The 12,955-nt window shown below is 38.2% G+C and overlaps 1 protein-coding gene across 1 annotated transcript; it reads left to right on the plus strand.

Moving 5' to 3' along the window:
- Positions 1-4,972: 4,972 nt before the first annotated feature.
- Positions 4,973-12,247, plus strand: LOC117181611. Its single transcript, XM_033374474.1, has 2 exons — positions 4,973-5,085; positions 10,412-12,247. Exons 1-2 carry the CDS (start codon positions 4,991-4,993, stop codon positions 12,213-12,215), a joined length of 1,899 nt encoding a protein of 632 aa, XP_033230365.1. The 5' UTR covers positions 4,973-4,990; the 3' UTR covers positions 12,216-12,247.
- Positions 12,248-12,955: the final 708 nt, after the last annotated feature.

Consider the following 12,955-nt stretch of genomic DNA (forward strand, 5'->3'; position numbering starts at 1 on the left):
TGCATATTTTCGAGTAAAACGCTTAAATAATTGTGCGGTCCCTGGGTCATTTCTGTCTACGAGCACACGAGCGTCTGTGCCACCTCTACACTGAAGCTGGACCCCCCCCCCCCCCCCCCACTGTCGCCGGTCTCCTTCTCCCCTCCCCCTCCCTCTGGTCGAGCGTTATCGAGACTTGTCAGACCCTGTCAATGACTCGTACTGTCGACTCACGCCTAATGTTCGTTCACTCGCAGGTGCTAGTTGACGTTGTCGTTATAGTTTCTTCTTCTCATTGTCTCGTCGTTGGTTCTTTTGGTGGTAGAAATTCTGGTTCTGCCTGCACTCCCCTCTTTGGTTTGTATGCCACAGCATGTCGAAATTTGCAAAGAGAGATTTTATGCAGTGCCCTATATTTGGTCCTCCAAAAGATTTTGGTCCGAACGTTTTGCCAACGAGGGCTGACGTTCTGCGATGTCGTTAGAAGGTTCGAAGGCAAAAGGGCTGTCTTTCAGAAAAAAACAAGCAGCCTTCGTTCGGAGACATTGCCGACGAAGTCCGTCCCAAACTAATAGATATTTGGGAAGCTGCTTCTATCCCAATGGTCTCAGAGCAGCGCATTAAGGAATGTCTCACAAATCTTCATAAAAATACACTACGTTGAAAAATTCATAAAAGAGTAAAACAACTTCTCAAAGTAATAAGGATGAGAAAATCGCCCCCTTCAAAGAGTATTGCTCTGAATTATTTAACATAGCCGCTTGTAAGTGCGTTGACTTGTCTAGGAGCTCCTGTCCCAAGGAAAAGAAGGTTCCAGCCGTAGAGCATGCCTTCTATCTTGACTTCTATCTATCTTCTATCTTGGTTCTTTGAGGAAGGTGAAGGTGATAATCCTCCTCCTGAAATTAAGATAAAGGTTGATGCTTCTACCGATGATGACGATTTTCACGACATACCACGCAGACTTGTGCAGAGAAAATCATCGCAGACCAGACTTGACTTATCTGAAGCAGCAGTAGTTGCTCAAAGATATGATATAAGTCAACGGGCTGCGGCACATTTAAGCTTGTCTGTACTCCTCGCTGGCAATCGAGCAGGTATGATCTCCTGGATATTTCTCAAAAAGTACCTGTGTGTCTAGTCATAGATAAAAGTAAGATAAGGCGCGAGAAAATTAAAATAGGCTCCATGTTGAAGGAAGAATCACGCCACGAGGATTCTATTCGTGGCTTATACTTTGATAGTCGGAAAGACGAAACTTTTACAGCCTCCGGATTTATTAACGAGGAACACATATCTTTGGTGGCCGAAACAGGTTTTAAATACGTAGGCCATGTCGTCACACCATAGAGCTATGCCCAATATGAGTGTGATTCTATTTATAATTACGTAACAACAGAACTGAATGGAGGCTTCGATGCAGTAGTAGTCGTGGGCTGTGACGGTACAAATACGAATACGGGCTGAAAGGGAGGAATTATTCGTCTACCAGATTAACGACTTGATCACCCCTTGCAATGGGTTGTCTATTACATTTCAATGAGCTACCGTTCATAAGTCTTTTCGTATTTATTGACGGACCTATCTCTGGTCCGAACAAATACTCCGGGCCAATAGGGGGACAACTTCCAACTTGTGAGACCCTCGATGTTGTAAAGTTTAAACAAGTTGAGTGTGACTTACCTCAGATTGAGCCCACTGATCTCACCTCAGATCAAAGGTATCTTTATGAGATATCAGATGCCATACAATTCGGAGCGTGCTCTCCTGAGCTGGCCTCCCGGAAGATTGTCCCCATCAACATGGCTCGCTGGCTAACAACTGCAAATAGAATTCTGAGATTATACATATCAACAAAAAGACCCACAAACAAACTGCAAGTATTATTTGAATACTTACTCACAGTATACGTACCTCAGTGGTTCCACATCAGACGGGATGAGTCTATCGCTGATGTACGTCGGCACCTCTTCCAAGCAATCAAATTGTCAAGGTTTCTTCCTCTGAAGTACCGAAATGTGGTAAACACTTCCATTCAGACAAACGGCTTCTCTGCCATGCCAGAAAATATGCTTGTTGGAATGGTGACCGACCCTAGGCTTACCGTTCGTCAAGACGCACTCACCAAAATCCTGGAAGCAAAAAATAAGCAACAGGCAACTGTTGGATACAATATTGTGCCAAAAATCAATTTTAAAGCTAATGATTACACAGAAATGATTGATTGGGGACAGACAGATGTTTCACTAACCGTAGCTCCAGTTTTAATTCCTATAACAGAGGATGTACTTACCGCTAAGCTATCTATGGCCGATAGCTGGGTACCAGACTGGGACTTTACATCTTTCCCTTGTCACACAGTAGCGGTGGAAAGAACTGTTCGACTGTTGAAAGAGGTGTCCAGACAAGGCATCGATCCCGAGACTCGGGACAAACAGATACGCGCTACACTTCTTTCTCGAAAGACTGTCAATTTATTTGACACTAAGAAATACTTTGTGGATGTAATTAATGACTCTGAGACTTAAATAAGCACGTTCTACATATTGTTGGTTGGTTGGGTATGGCGTGGGTGGAGCCCGATGTGCAGCAACCTCCACGTGGTGGGCTCTGGGTCACTCGAAAGTAGTAGAACTCAGTGAGCTAGGAGCTGCACAAGTATTTAAGCGTATTACTCGAAAATACGCAATTTTGAGCCATTTCCCCCTCCATTAGGATTGGCATGAGGTGACTTTGGCGATTCGGTACGGACCTCTAAGTACCCTCTGATGACTTTTCATCGTAAGGTCACCCTTGGAAGGCATCGGTATCGATTTTAAGCCCATTTTTGCAAAACCTTAAATTTTAGTGCTTTTTAGTGAAATTTCGAGATTTCACCCTCAAAGAACAGACTGAAGATATTATCCGATTTCAAAATTTCAAAGTGCGCTGAGTATCGGATTGGACTGGGACACTTTTCCGCATCCAGGCGTTTCCTGGACGCACAATGTTGGTTTTTCGCCCCAGCCTAATACAGATGAAGGAGAGGAGATCCAGGGATAAAAAAAAATTTCTGCAGAAAAACGAATTTTTTATAATATGCCGAAAATGGAGGAAATACAAATGGAAATTAAGGAAAGGAAGATAATAGAAAAAGAAGAAGAAAAAAAACAATTAATATTAGCCACAGAAAAAGAAGACATGGTTATTAAGAAAATTATAAAACAACAGAAGGAGGATACAGATGACACTTATTTAGAATTGGAATGGACAGAAGATGACATCTGGTTGTCCTTCGAAGAAGAGTGACAACGATGTGATGACATTCTATCAAAGAAATAGTCCACTGCCACGCGAGAAGGGGTAGGTTATACCATAGTTATAAGACCCCAACACCGCACAGCCCTGCGGGCCAGAGCAGGAGGTGGGGGAACGCCTCATGCTACGTGGATCCCCAAAATCTCAAACTACTTTAGTCTCGACTCATCTACCACCAAATTAATTAGATCCTTCAAGTGTCAAGTTACGCGAGATGATCGCATCATCGGCTCTCGGTCAGGGGAGATTGAACATCGCTGGGGGTTTGCCGCATCCTCAACTCCCTGTGAGTTAAAATAAATTTAGTTTAAGTATTACATGAGCTCTACACCGAATTGACCCTTATCTCTCGGCATCCAAATCCTTCACCCTATCCTCACTTTCCTGACCCCTTCACATATTTTTAATGCTGGACATTTTTCAATAAATCTTTATCAATTCTTAGAATCTACATATTTCTTGCGATAATTATTTATCACTTGAACTACTCGGATATTTTAAACAGGTCGGAGAGGCGATTTTATATCGATTGTATCTACTTTCTTAGCAGCATTATTTGCAATTACTGAAAAAGGATTTTTTTATCCGTGTGGGTATTTAAGCACTCGAAATTTTCAGACAAACCTTGAAATTGTAATGTTTTTTAAATTTAGAATCTTTGATATCCCTCCCTCCTCTCCTAACTACCCACTCAAGCCAAAAGTGTGACGACGCTCCTGATTTAATAGCCATTTGCTATTTAATAACAATGTTGTAATAGCAAGTTCGTTCCACTGTAATTCTGGGAATATTCTCCCCTTTTCCGGCCAAAAATGCTCGGAAGCTGTATTCTCACGGCTCCCGAGATATTTAGGCCGAGGGAGTAGTGAACTTTCTCAGTACGACCCTGTTCTGATGAACTTCGTTTAAATATTTACGATTCTAACATTACACGCTGGTTTAGTGCAGGAAAGGGCTCTTCATCGAGGGAAAAATCGGCCGCAAATATTTAGTTTCCACATGACTTGCTTCCACTACCACGAACCTTTACTCAGCTGCAAGAGTGAGACGGAATTTTTCCGTTCTTAGTGAGGCGGCGTAGTGGTGGAAACGAGACATCTGGTGAATGAGTACATCCGAAGAGGTCTTCAGGATATCCGAAAGAGGAACATGTCCCCCGTTTCACTAGAACTCTTTAAATGATATGAAAAACCTACACTTAGCAGAGCATTCTGGATATATAAAAACATCGATAGCCAGAAAAATGTTACATTTTATAAGCATTTTAAAAGGACATAATATATTTTGTAATTTTACTGCAGTATCAAAGAAAAAGTCACTCATTGAAATGGCGACAGAGTAAATTGTGTATATGTCAATTGCAGATTTGAATATTTGAAACGGAATCAATTTGCGATTATGTTAATTGGTCAGTTCCGCGTGCAGTTCCTAATTTGCAATTTGCTGTAATCTCAATTTTAAGCAAAGTTATATTAAATCGGTTTCCTTCGTTTTTAATGAGAATGACTCTTTTGAGTCTGGCAAAACAATAATTATGAGTAGAATTCTGTTAAAAACCAATCGGCGGCAATGCCCAATTCCAGTGACATATACGCAATTCAGAAGAGTTTGAAGCCTATCCAAAAGCAAATTAATGGATTTTCGTTTTCTGGGTATTTATTGTATTTCAAGATTTCTTGTATTTTGATTCAGGATGGTGGATTCCCGCAGCACGATGCAGTCTGCGTATTCACAGCAGTGTATTGGAATATTGATTGTTTCACTGGCTTGCAGTACACTTTGCCACGTCCTCAGAGAAAATTCTAATCGGTAAGCCGAATATCATTGTTGATTTAATTGATTTGAATTTTAAAACTGTTCAGCGATCTCAGAAAGGGGTCGCCCAACTAACATAATTACTAGCCTGAGTAATTAATGTCTCCTTATGAAAAAGTATTATAGGAAATGAAAGATAAGTACCATTTTATCACGAGTATTAGAAAAAACTACATGTAACAGTATATGCCCCTTTAGTTAAAAGTAAACACTTAACTAAAGGCTGCGTATAGTTTAACCTGTACTGCATCATATACTCGTGAAAAAATCATACGTATATTCTATTTAATATAATACTTTTTCATGAGGAACAGGGAACGATAATTCCTAAATCGGTCTTCCCTGACGGCGGTCCCGTATCTCTAGTGGCAGTATATTTCCCACTGAAAGTAGTGACATATTACAAGTGTAGCGAATAACGTTTAAAACCGACAATGATGGCACGAATGCCATATGTGCCCGCAATCACAATAACTACAGGACACCTCAGCCTAATGTTAGTGGTATGTGACTCTTCTCAAATAGAAAGTGTTACATGCTACGCTATATAAAGCTAGTATATTGATATTTTTTTGATTTAAAAATTTCAAGTAATAAATTACGAGCTACTAAAATCCTAGAATCCATACAAAATGTTGCACTCATATGGTGCCTGAAGCACCATATTACATAAAAGTACGCACTATAGTATTTTAGCATCAAGGGCGTTTGAAGGCTAATGCCATATAATTGCCCTGTCGGACCGAAGGAATCGAATGGGGCCTCTACAAAGTACCCATAAAGACCCCATTGGGTCCCTATTCGTTATACGGCTTATATTCTTTTAAACTTTTTACCGTTGCAAAAAAAACGATTGCGATTATTCCGTGAACTTCTGTAGGGAATTTTAACGTAGAATCCGAATTTCAACAATTTAAAAGTTGATTTTGCTGTTTTTTCGAGTTTTTTAAAAAGGGACCGAATGGGGAACCAATGGATGTGCAGTTCCAGGCGCCACCGACAGATGGCGCCACTGGTCAGTTACAAGCAGTCAATAATTGCTCGGTCTGAAAGGTAGATCACTGACACTTTTTTGTGTAGATTGCGCCTGTGGGATCGGGAATCTCCCTGAATTCTATTAGTTTCTGGAAATTCCTAGATATTTAATCGTAAAATTTTCTGGAAATTTCCAATCGGCTGTTAAACAGTTAAACAGTAGATTTCTAAGGCACACCTAGAAGCGCTGTACAGTTCGAGGGTGCATAGGGCTGCGCAGTATAATGATACGACACATTCAGATGCGAAGTGTAGCTTTCAGTTACATAAAGTTGCGCTGTAGTATTTTACAGTAGATAGAGCTACTAGATGCACATTAGACGTGTAAATGTTTGGTGGCGCAAAAAAATGCGCAATGAACGTCTATAATACTTATGGATGCGCTGTAACATTTCACAGTATATAGATATATGAAGCGTAAATATATGTTACTCAATGCTGTACAGGATACCTACACTGCAGCGAGGTTAAGTGGTACTGTTTGATGAATTCTGTAATACGGTTCTGTTCCAAGTTAAATGCAGGTAAAATAGTGGCGAGTAATTCACCGGTTACAGATGGTGCCACCAGAATTTCAGTTCAATTGGGGGGGAAGCTAAAATGTGGGGGGGGGGGGTAAATGTGTACAATATTGAAAGTTTTACAGGCGAAAAAATAATTTCCTATCGTGTTGCAAAGATTAGAAGTTTAAGGCTAGTTAACCAAGTGTGTCTAATGTGAGATATCATAGTTGAAACATTACGACGTGGTGACTTTCACAAGTCGTGAATTTATTGTGAAAATTTATTACCACTTTGCACGTGGTTTAGGTAAAGAAAATTCACTCTTGAACATGAATCACACGCAGGACACCCATTGAATCACGTATAGACAATATAGAAGACCTTATGGGACCATATCCAGGTGCGGAGTAGTATTCTATGGTACATACGGCTGCGCAGAAGTTTTTTTGGTCTTCCAGGAGCACCTACAGACATGCGTACCATTAGGTACCATGTGATAGGCACCATTAGGTACCTTATTAGGGAGGTTTCTAAACAGGCACCTACGTAGGATCCTATGTTATTTCCTATAGGTGGCACCTATAGGTAAAACATAGCATTCTATATAGAAATTTTCAATAAGGAACGAGGATACTCTATACTTTTTCTGGTGAATGACAAGAAAACCGTGTCAAGTGGCGTTAAAAAATTTTGAAAAAGTTTAAATATGAATCTTTTGCGTATTGTTTCAACTGTGATATCTTACATTAGAATCGCAGATTGGCAGCAGAAGTTACGGTGCGTACCTTACTTTACTCGTCCTATTCACGGGCAGTTTATTCAATACTGAATTGCTACTATGATTATCATTTTTCTCATTGCTGTTATTACTTTTAATCATTTTTGGAGATACTGGCAACTTGAGAAGAATAAATTCATAAGTCACTTATGTCATACTCAGTCAAGATGACAGGAAGATTGTTTACTTTGTTGCATGAGTACATCTGATGCCTCTTCCGGATTTTGACTCGATAATAGATTTTTAGACAATCTTGACAAGTAGAAGTCATCCTGATGCTGCACAGCGTGTGAATAGCATTAAATCAATAACAAAATAGTTTATATAGCAGCGTACTCATAGATTTTACTATGATTGCCGCCTTGACGATGATGGTGGTGGTGGCGGCGGTTCAATGTTGAAACAAAGTCGAATCAGCGTTAAACAATGTTCTTTTTGAATTTAAATGTGTGCAGTAATTATCTTCATTTGTAAACTTTTTGTACTAACATTTTTTTTATTATAAGAATGATTAAACTTTTTTAGAGGGAAACATTATGTACCTCATTTGAATACAGCTGCATCAATACACCTTAAGCAAATTAATATTACTTATCTTTAATTTACAGTAAAATGAATGCAACTTTCGCGCGCTTCCGCAACGCTCAGAATTCACGTAAGATCAACTTTAACTTCCTTTTGCATAAGTATTTCGTTCCTTGCAGTATCACTGGTGTGAATTCAAAATCCAAAATATTGCTCCCTATCGTTCTTTTCAATACTAGATACTACAATCGCCGTTGGGTTAAATTCAAATTTTGCACTCTTGGCACTCATTTCATTCAGCTTGAACTTTCTTGAATAAATTAAATGAATTGATTAAAAAGGTATATATGGGGTTTATAATTTGTATTCTTTAATCTAATTTATGCAGCCATCCAGACAAAAAGTTCGCAAATATATTTTGGCTGGGTCACCTGGTTAACTAGCCTTAAATTTCAAATATTTACAACAAGTGAGCTAATTATTTTTTCTCCTCTTAAAACTTTCTATTTTGTACACATTTGAATTTTCCGCTAATTTTTCATCTCCCTCCAAATTCAATGACTTTATGGTGGCACCATCTGTTACAGTTAAACTACTGGTCAGCGTTTTACCTGATATTGGCTTGGAACAGAACTTAGGTACAGGCGTAGGTAATATATATTTACACTACACAGCTCTATCTACTCTAAAATGCGCACCCCAGTAGCAACGTCTGACTTGTATGACAGAGGTCAGAGTCTGGCCCAGCATCTGCTCGCTCTAGTCGACCACACTAGCGGGAAAAATAATCAGACCAGACGAAAAACAGAATCTGGTGAATAAAAGAACCAGATTCTGGCATTTAGTTTAAACACTAGTAATTAATGTAGAAATTAATGAATGAATATTATTTCACGTTTCGCAGCATATTTCAAAAAAGATACAAATATAGTTGACAGAAAACTCAGTTTTTAAGCACTTTTTACCAAAATATATTTGCTATTAACAGTTGGTAGCCCTGCTATGAGTGTTTTGTGGCAGTGTTGTTCAGTTTTGCAATATGGCGACGTGAGTGTTATGTGATCAACCCGTGTTATGGTTCTCATCAATTTTCGATCTACGCCTTTTTTCGAATTTTTGGAGTTGAAGTACCTGCATAAAGTATATTTAATTTTAATTATTCTAGTTTATACAAATTACTTAAAAAATTAAGCTAAGCAGAAAATTTTAGAATTTTTCCCGCTCTCACGCATGCCCAAACATGCAAGTTTATACGACAGGAGGTGATGTTTTTAATATTTCAGTGTCTCTTGAAATGTTTTAACGTCTCCGCTACATATTCTCCCAGAATGCACTGAAATATAGTGTAAAACTATGATGGAAACATATCTAATACCATTTTACTTTATTTTAATTTTGTCTACTGTACATCATGACCAGTCTGGGCCGGGATCTACTATGGCAGACTCTGGAGCCAAAACAGCACGCCAAAGCGGAACCAACCGGGCGCCAGGCTGCAAAAAGATTCTTCTTTTTTTAGCGCCCAGTTGGCGCCTGTCTGCAGTTATCTTGCTACTAGGCATCCATAAGTATTATAAGTACACTGCGCAGCCTTTTGCGCCAACAAACTGTATTGAGTAGCCATATGAGTCATAGAAGCCTACTGAATATTTACAAGTCTAATGTGCATCCAGCAGTATCGTAGAAGTGAACTGCACAGCTCTATGTACCCCCGAACTGTACTGCGGTTCTAGGTGTGCCTCAGAAGTCTATTGCGCATCTATAAATGGCACTGGAGTTTACTGCTTAGCTCGAATTACTATATAAAAACTGCTGCGCTGTCTTGTGTACCATTAAAATTACTAACTGCGTATCCACATGTGCCTTATAAGGCTACTGCACAATCCTAAGTGTTGTAAAAGTGCACTGTGCATATGCATGTACGGCAGAACCCTACTGCCCTTGCAATACCGATCGTATCACGGTCGGTATTGCAAGGGTACACCTACTTCTTATTTTCATTAACACGAGATAAATAAGAATTTTACCTACAGATATCATCAGGTCGAGCGAACCACGAATCCGCTTCAGTTTTCCAGAAATTTCGAACACTGCTAACCGACCGTTTGGAAAGTTCCAAAATATTGAACAAATGAGGATCTAGGGATTTCCAGAAACTAATAGAATTCAGGAGATCCCCGATCCCACTGGCGCCATATACACAAAAAATCTTGTAGCTCACTTGTTCGGTAAAACAGGGACTCACCTTGCCGACTTGGTCATAGGTTCGTGTCAGTTATCTACCTTGCCGACCGAGCAATTGCCGCCTGCTTGGAACTAACCGGTCATGCCATCTGTCGATGGCAGACGGAACTATGTAGCTGTCCTCGAACTCCTCGGGGTATGCTACAATTATGCTAACATACCACATAGAAGATGTGTATATTATATAAATTGACTAATGCAGTCCTAACAATTTTGTTTACTTTATTTGTTTCAGATTAAATTCTTGTGCCAATAAACAATTCAACACATGTTACGATGGTGATACAATGGCGGCTAAAAAATCGTCACAAATTTTGTGTACAGGTGAAAAACAGTTCTTGACTCGAATTTTAAAGTCAAGAGCATTTCCACGGCTTAGAAATGAGGAACGTGTCAGAGGGCAAAAAATACCAAGCATTGCTGACGAAACTAAAATAATTCGAGCTCTACCAATGCATAGAAATAATTATAGCCTATTGCGAAAACATAATTCATTGTGTGCAAAGTCTCCGGAAATCATATTAAAGCACCCAAAAGTAAATCCGAGTAAAAGACTTTGGATTAATGATCTTTATTTAGAGTCATATTCTAACTCGTTAAAATCATTTCAGCGAGTAGTTTTGAGGAGTGAGCTTGAACCTAATTACGTTTTTAACTGTCAGATATTTTGTCTTAGAATATTACCTATTCGTATTCCTGATTTTTCAAAAGAAAATCAGCATATTTTTTACAGTCGAAATTTATGGGCAGGATTAATGAATGGAAAAATTATTCGTACAGTTTGCACATTCAAAAATTGTCCATTTAGAGGCACAAGAATAAATAAACTTCAAACGGATATAGAAAGTATTTTTCAATCATCACATAGAAATAACTTTAGTCGCTTATTTCGAACAATGAAAAAAATAGACCATGTTCGAGAATCTAGAAGTGTAACGTATACTTCAATCGAAAAATTATTAAGCCTAAATACGTTACCTGTACAAAATCAAAATAGTAAGCGTGGCTCATATGCCGATGTAACTACTATGAATGATGGTTTCCGACTGTATGCTGAACATTTAAAAATAATGACAATTTTAAAAATGCATCGACATTATACGGGATATAATTCGCACTCACTGATTTTAACTTATTTGGAAGGAAGACTAATATCGCCTCATTCTGCATGTTATCAATTGTTTATTCCAACGTATAACAGATATTTAAATTACAAGGTAAACTACAGTTTAAAACACATGAATATTGAAAGAAATTTTACCATATTTCAATCGGATCTTATACAACGAACATTATATGTTCAAAATGATGTTAAGAAGCATATATCAGAAGTAATACAGCTTTTTAATCGTAATTGTAAACGCAATTATGTGTGGTCATTTGTGCACAAACAAGTAATTCAAGGACAAACTAATTATATGGGAAACCGTGAGGCAAAAATTGACATCTTAAGGTTAGATTTATATAATAGAAGAAAAGGTGAACATATGCGAACAGACAAGCAAAATAATAAAATCACATATCGCCTTGGATCAGAAGAGACAATTGCAGCCAAAGAACGCTTTGATCTTCAAATTCGTACTCATTTCCTCCCGAAATATGTAAATTGTAAAATTTATCAACACTCTTTACCATTTCATTCGTCAGAAAATAACTGTGAGAAGATGCATAAAGAAAATATGCAAAGAATGAGTCGAAATAAATTTTCCCCTGAGAATAATAGTCAGAAGGAAATTGCATGTATGAAAAGAATGGTGAAAAATTATCGGCAAAACTTTCGGAGCCCTGATAAAAGCACAGTATTAATTGAATACAAGAGAATAAACGTTCATCAAGAACTTGGATGGAAAAATTACATTGGGTCGATATTCCAGTTGCATCGCCTTACAAACAAATCAAAAGGGGTTCAAAATAAGGAATTGGAGAATATTGATAGCATGTATTCTGAACATGGAAAGAATACTATCAGCATGTGGAGTGCATGCAATAAAGTTTTACAATATTTAATCTTGATGGTACTCTACACGTTACATTCATAATTAATTTATGCTGGAAATTATAGATTTTAAAGGTAAGAATCGTGGACATTACTAGCTATAATATTTTTCAAAAATCGCCATAAGATTTTAGAGCGATTTTTTATAAAGCCTCGTGAGACTAGTCTGCTTTCACTATTATTATGTTCCTCCTTCCCTGCCGATGAAAAAGCAGTGAAAAACACTGGTGAACGGCACTGAGCTGCTAGTGCCATTTCCATGGCTGTTTGTGCTGATTTGCAGCACCTAAACGGCACTAAGAAGTGATGGGACGATCATATAATGGTTCTATTGTATTTATCACCTACCGGGCAGAAAGAGCTATTGATAGTACCAGGCCGCAACCAAACCGACTCCCTTTTTAGAATTTTTTCAAATTATCAACACTTTTGTTTAATTTATAATTTTTCTCATTATACATATTTATAATTATAACATATATAATAATATACTACTTTGAAGTTGAATTAAAAAATGTTGTCTGTTTTGCCTATCTGATTCCATTACGAGATACGTTATATTGATTCCAATTTTGAACATCCAAAAGAAAAAGTTAGATATCTGAAATCATCGAAACCCGTAGATTCTGAATTTATAACCTTCTCGTAGATAATTTCAAAATTTTACAAACTTTAATTTGTTTTTTTTTAATCCCTTGCAGCCGGTATACTTGATAGCCTAGTCGGAGAGGCGTAGACACACCAATTATCACTAACGCTATAGTATACACTAATAACACACCA

The sequence above is a fragment of the Belonocnema kinseyi genome, chromosome 10 (genome assembly GCF_010883055.1).
Source record: "Belonocnema kinseyi isolate 2016_QV_RU_SX_M_011 chromosome 10, B_treatae_v1, whole genome shotgun sequence".
Taxonomy (NCBI): Eukaryota; Metazoa; Arthropoda; class Insecta; order Hymenoptera; family Cynipidae; genus Belonocnema; species Belonocnema kinseyi.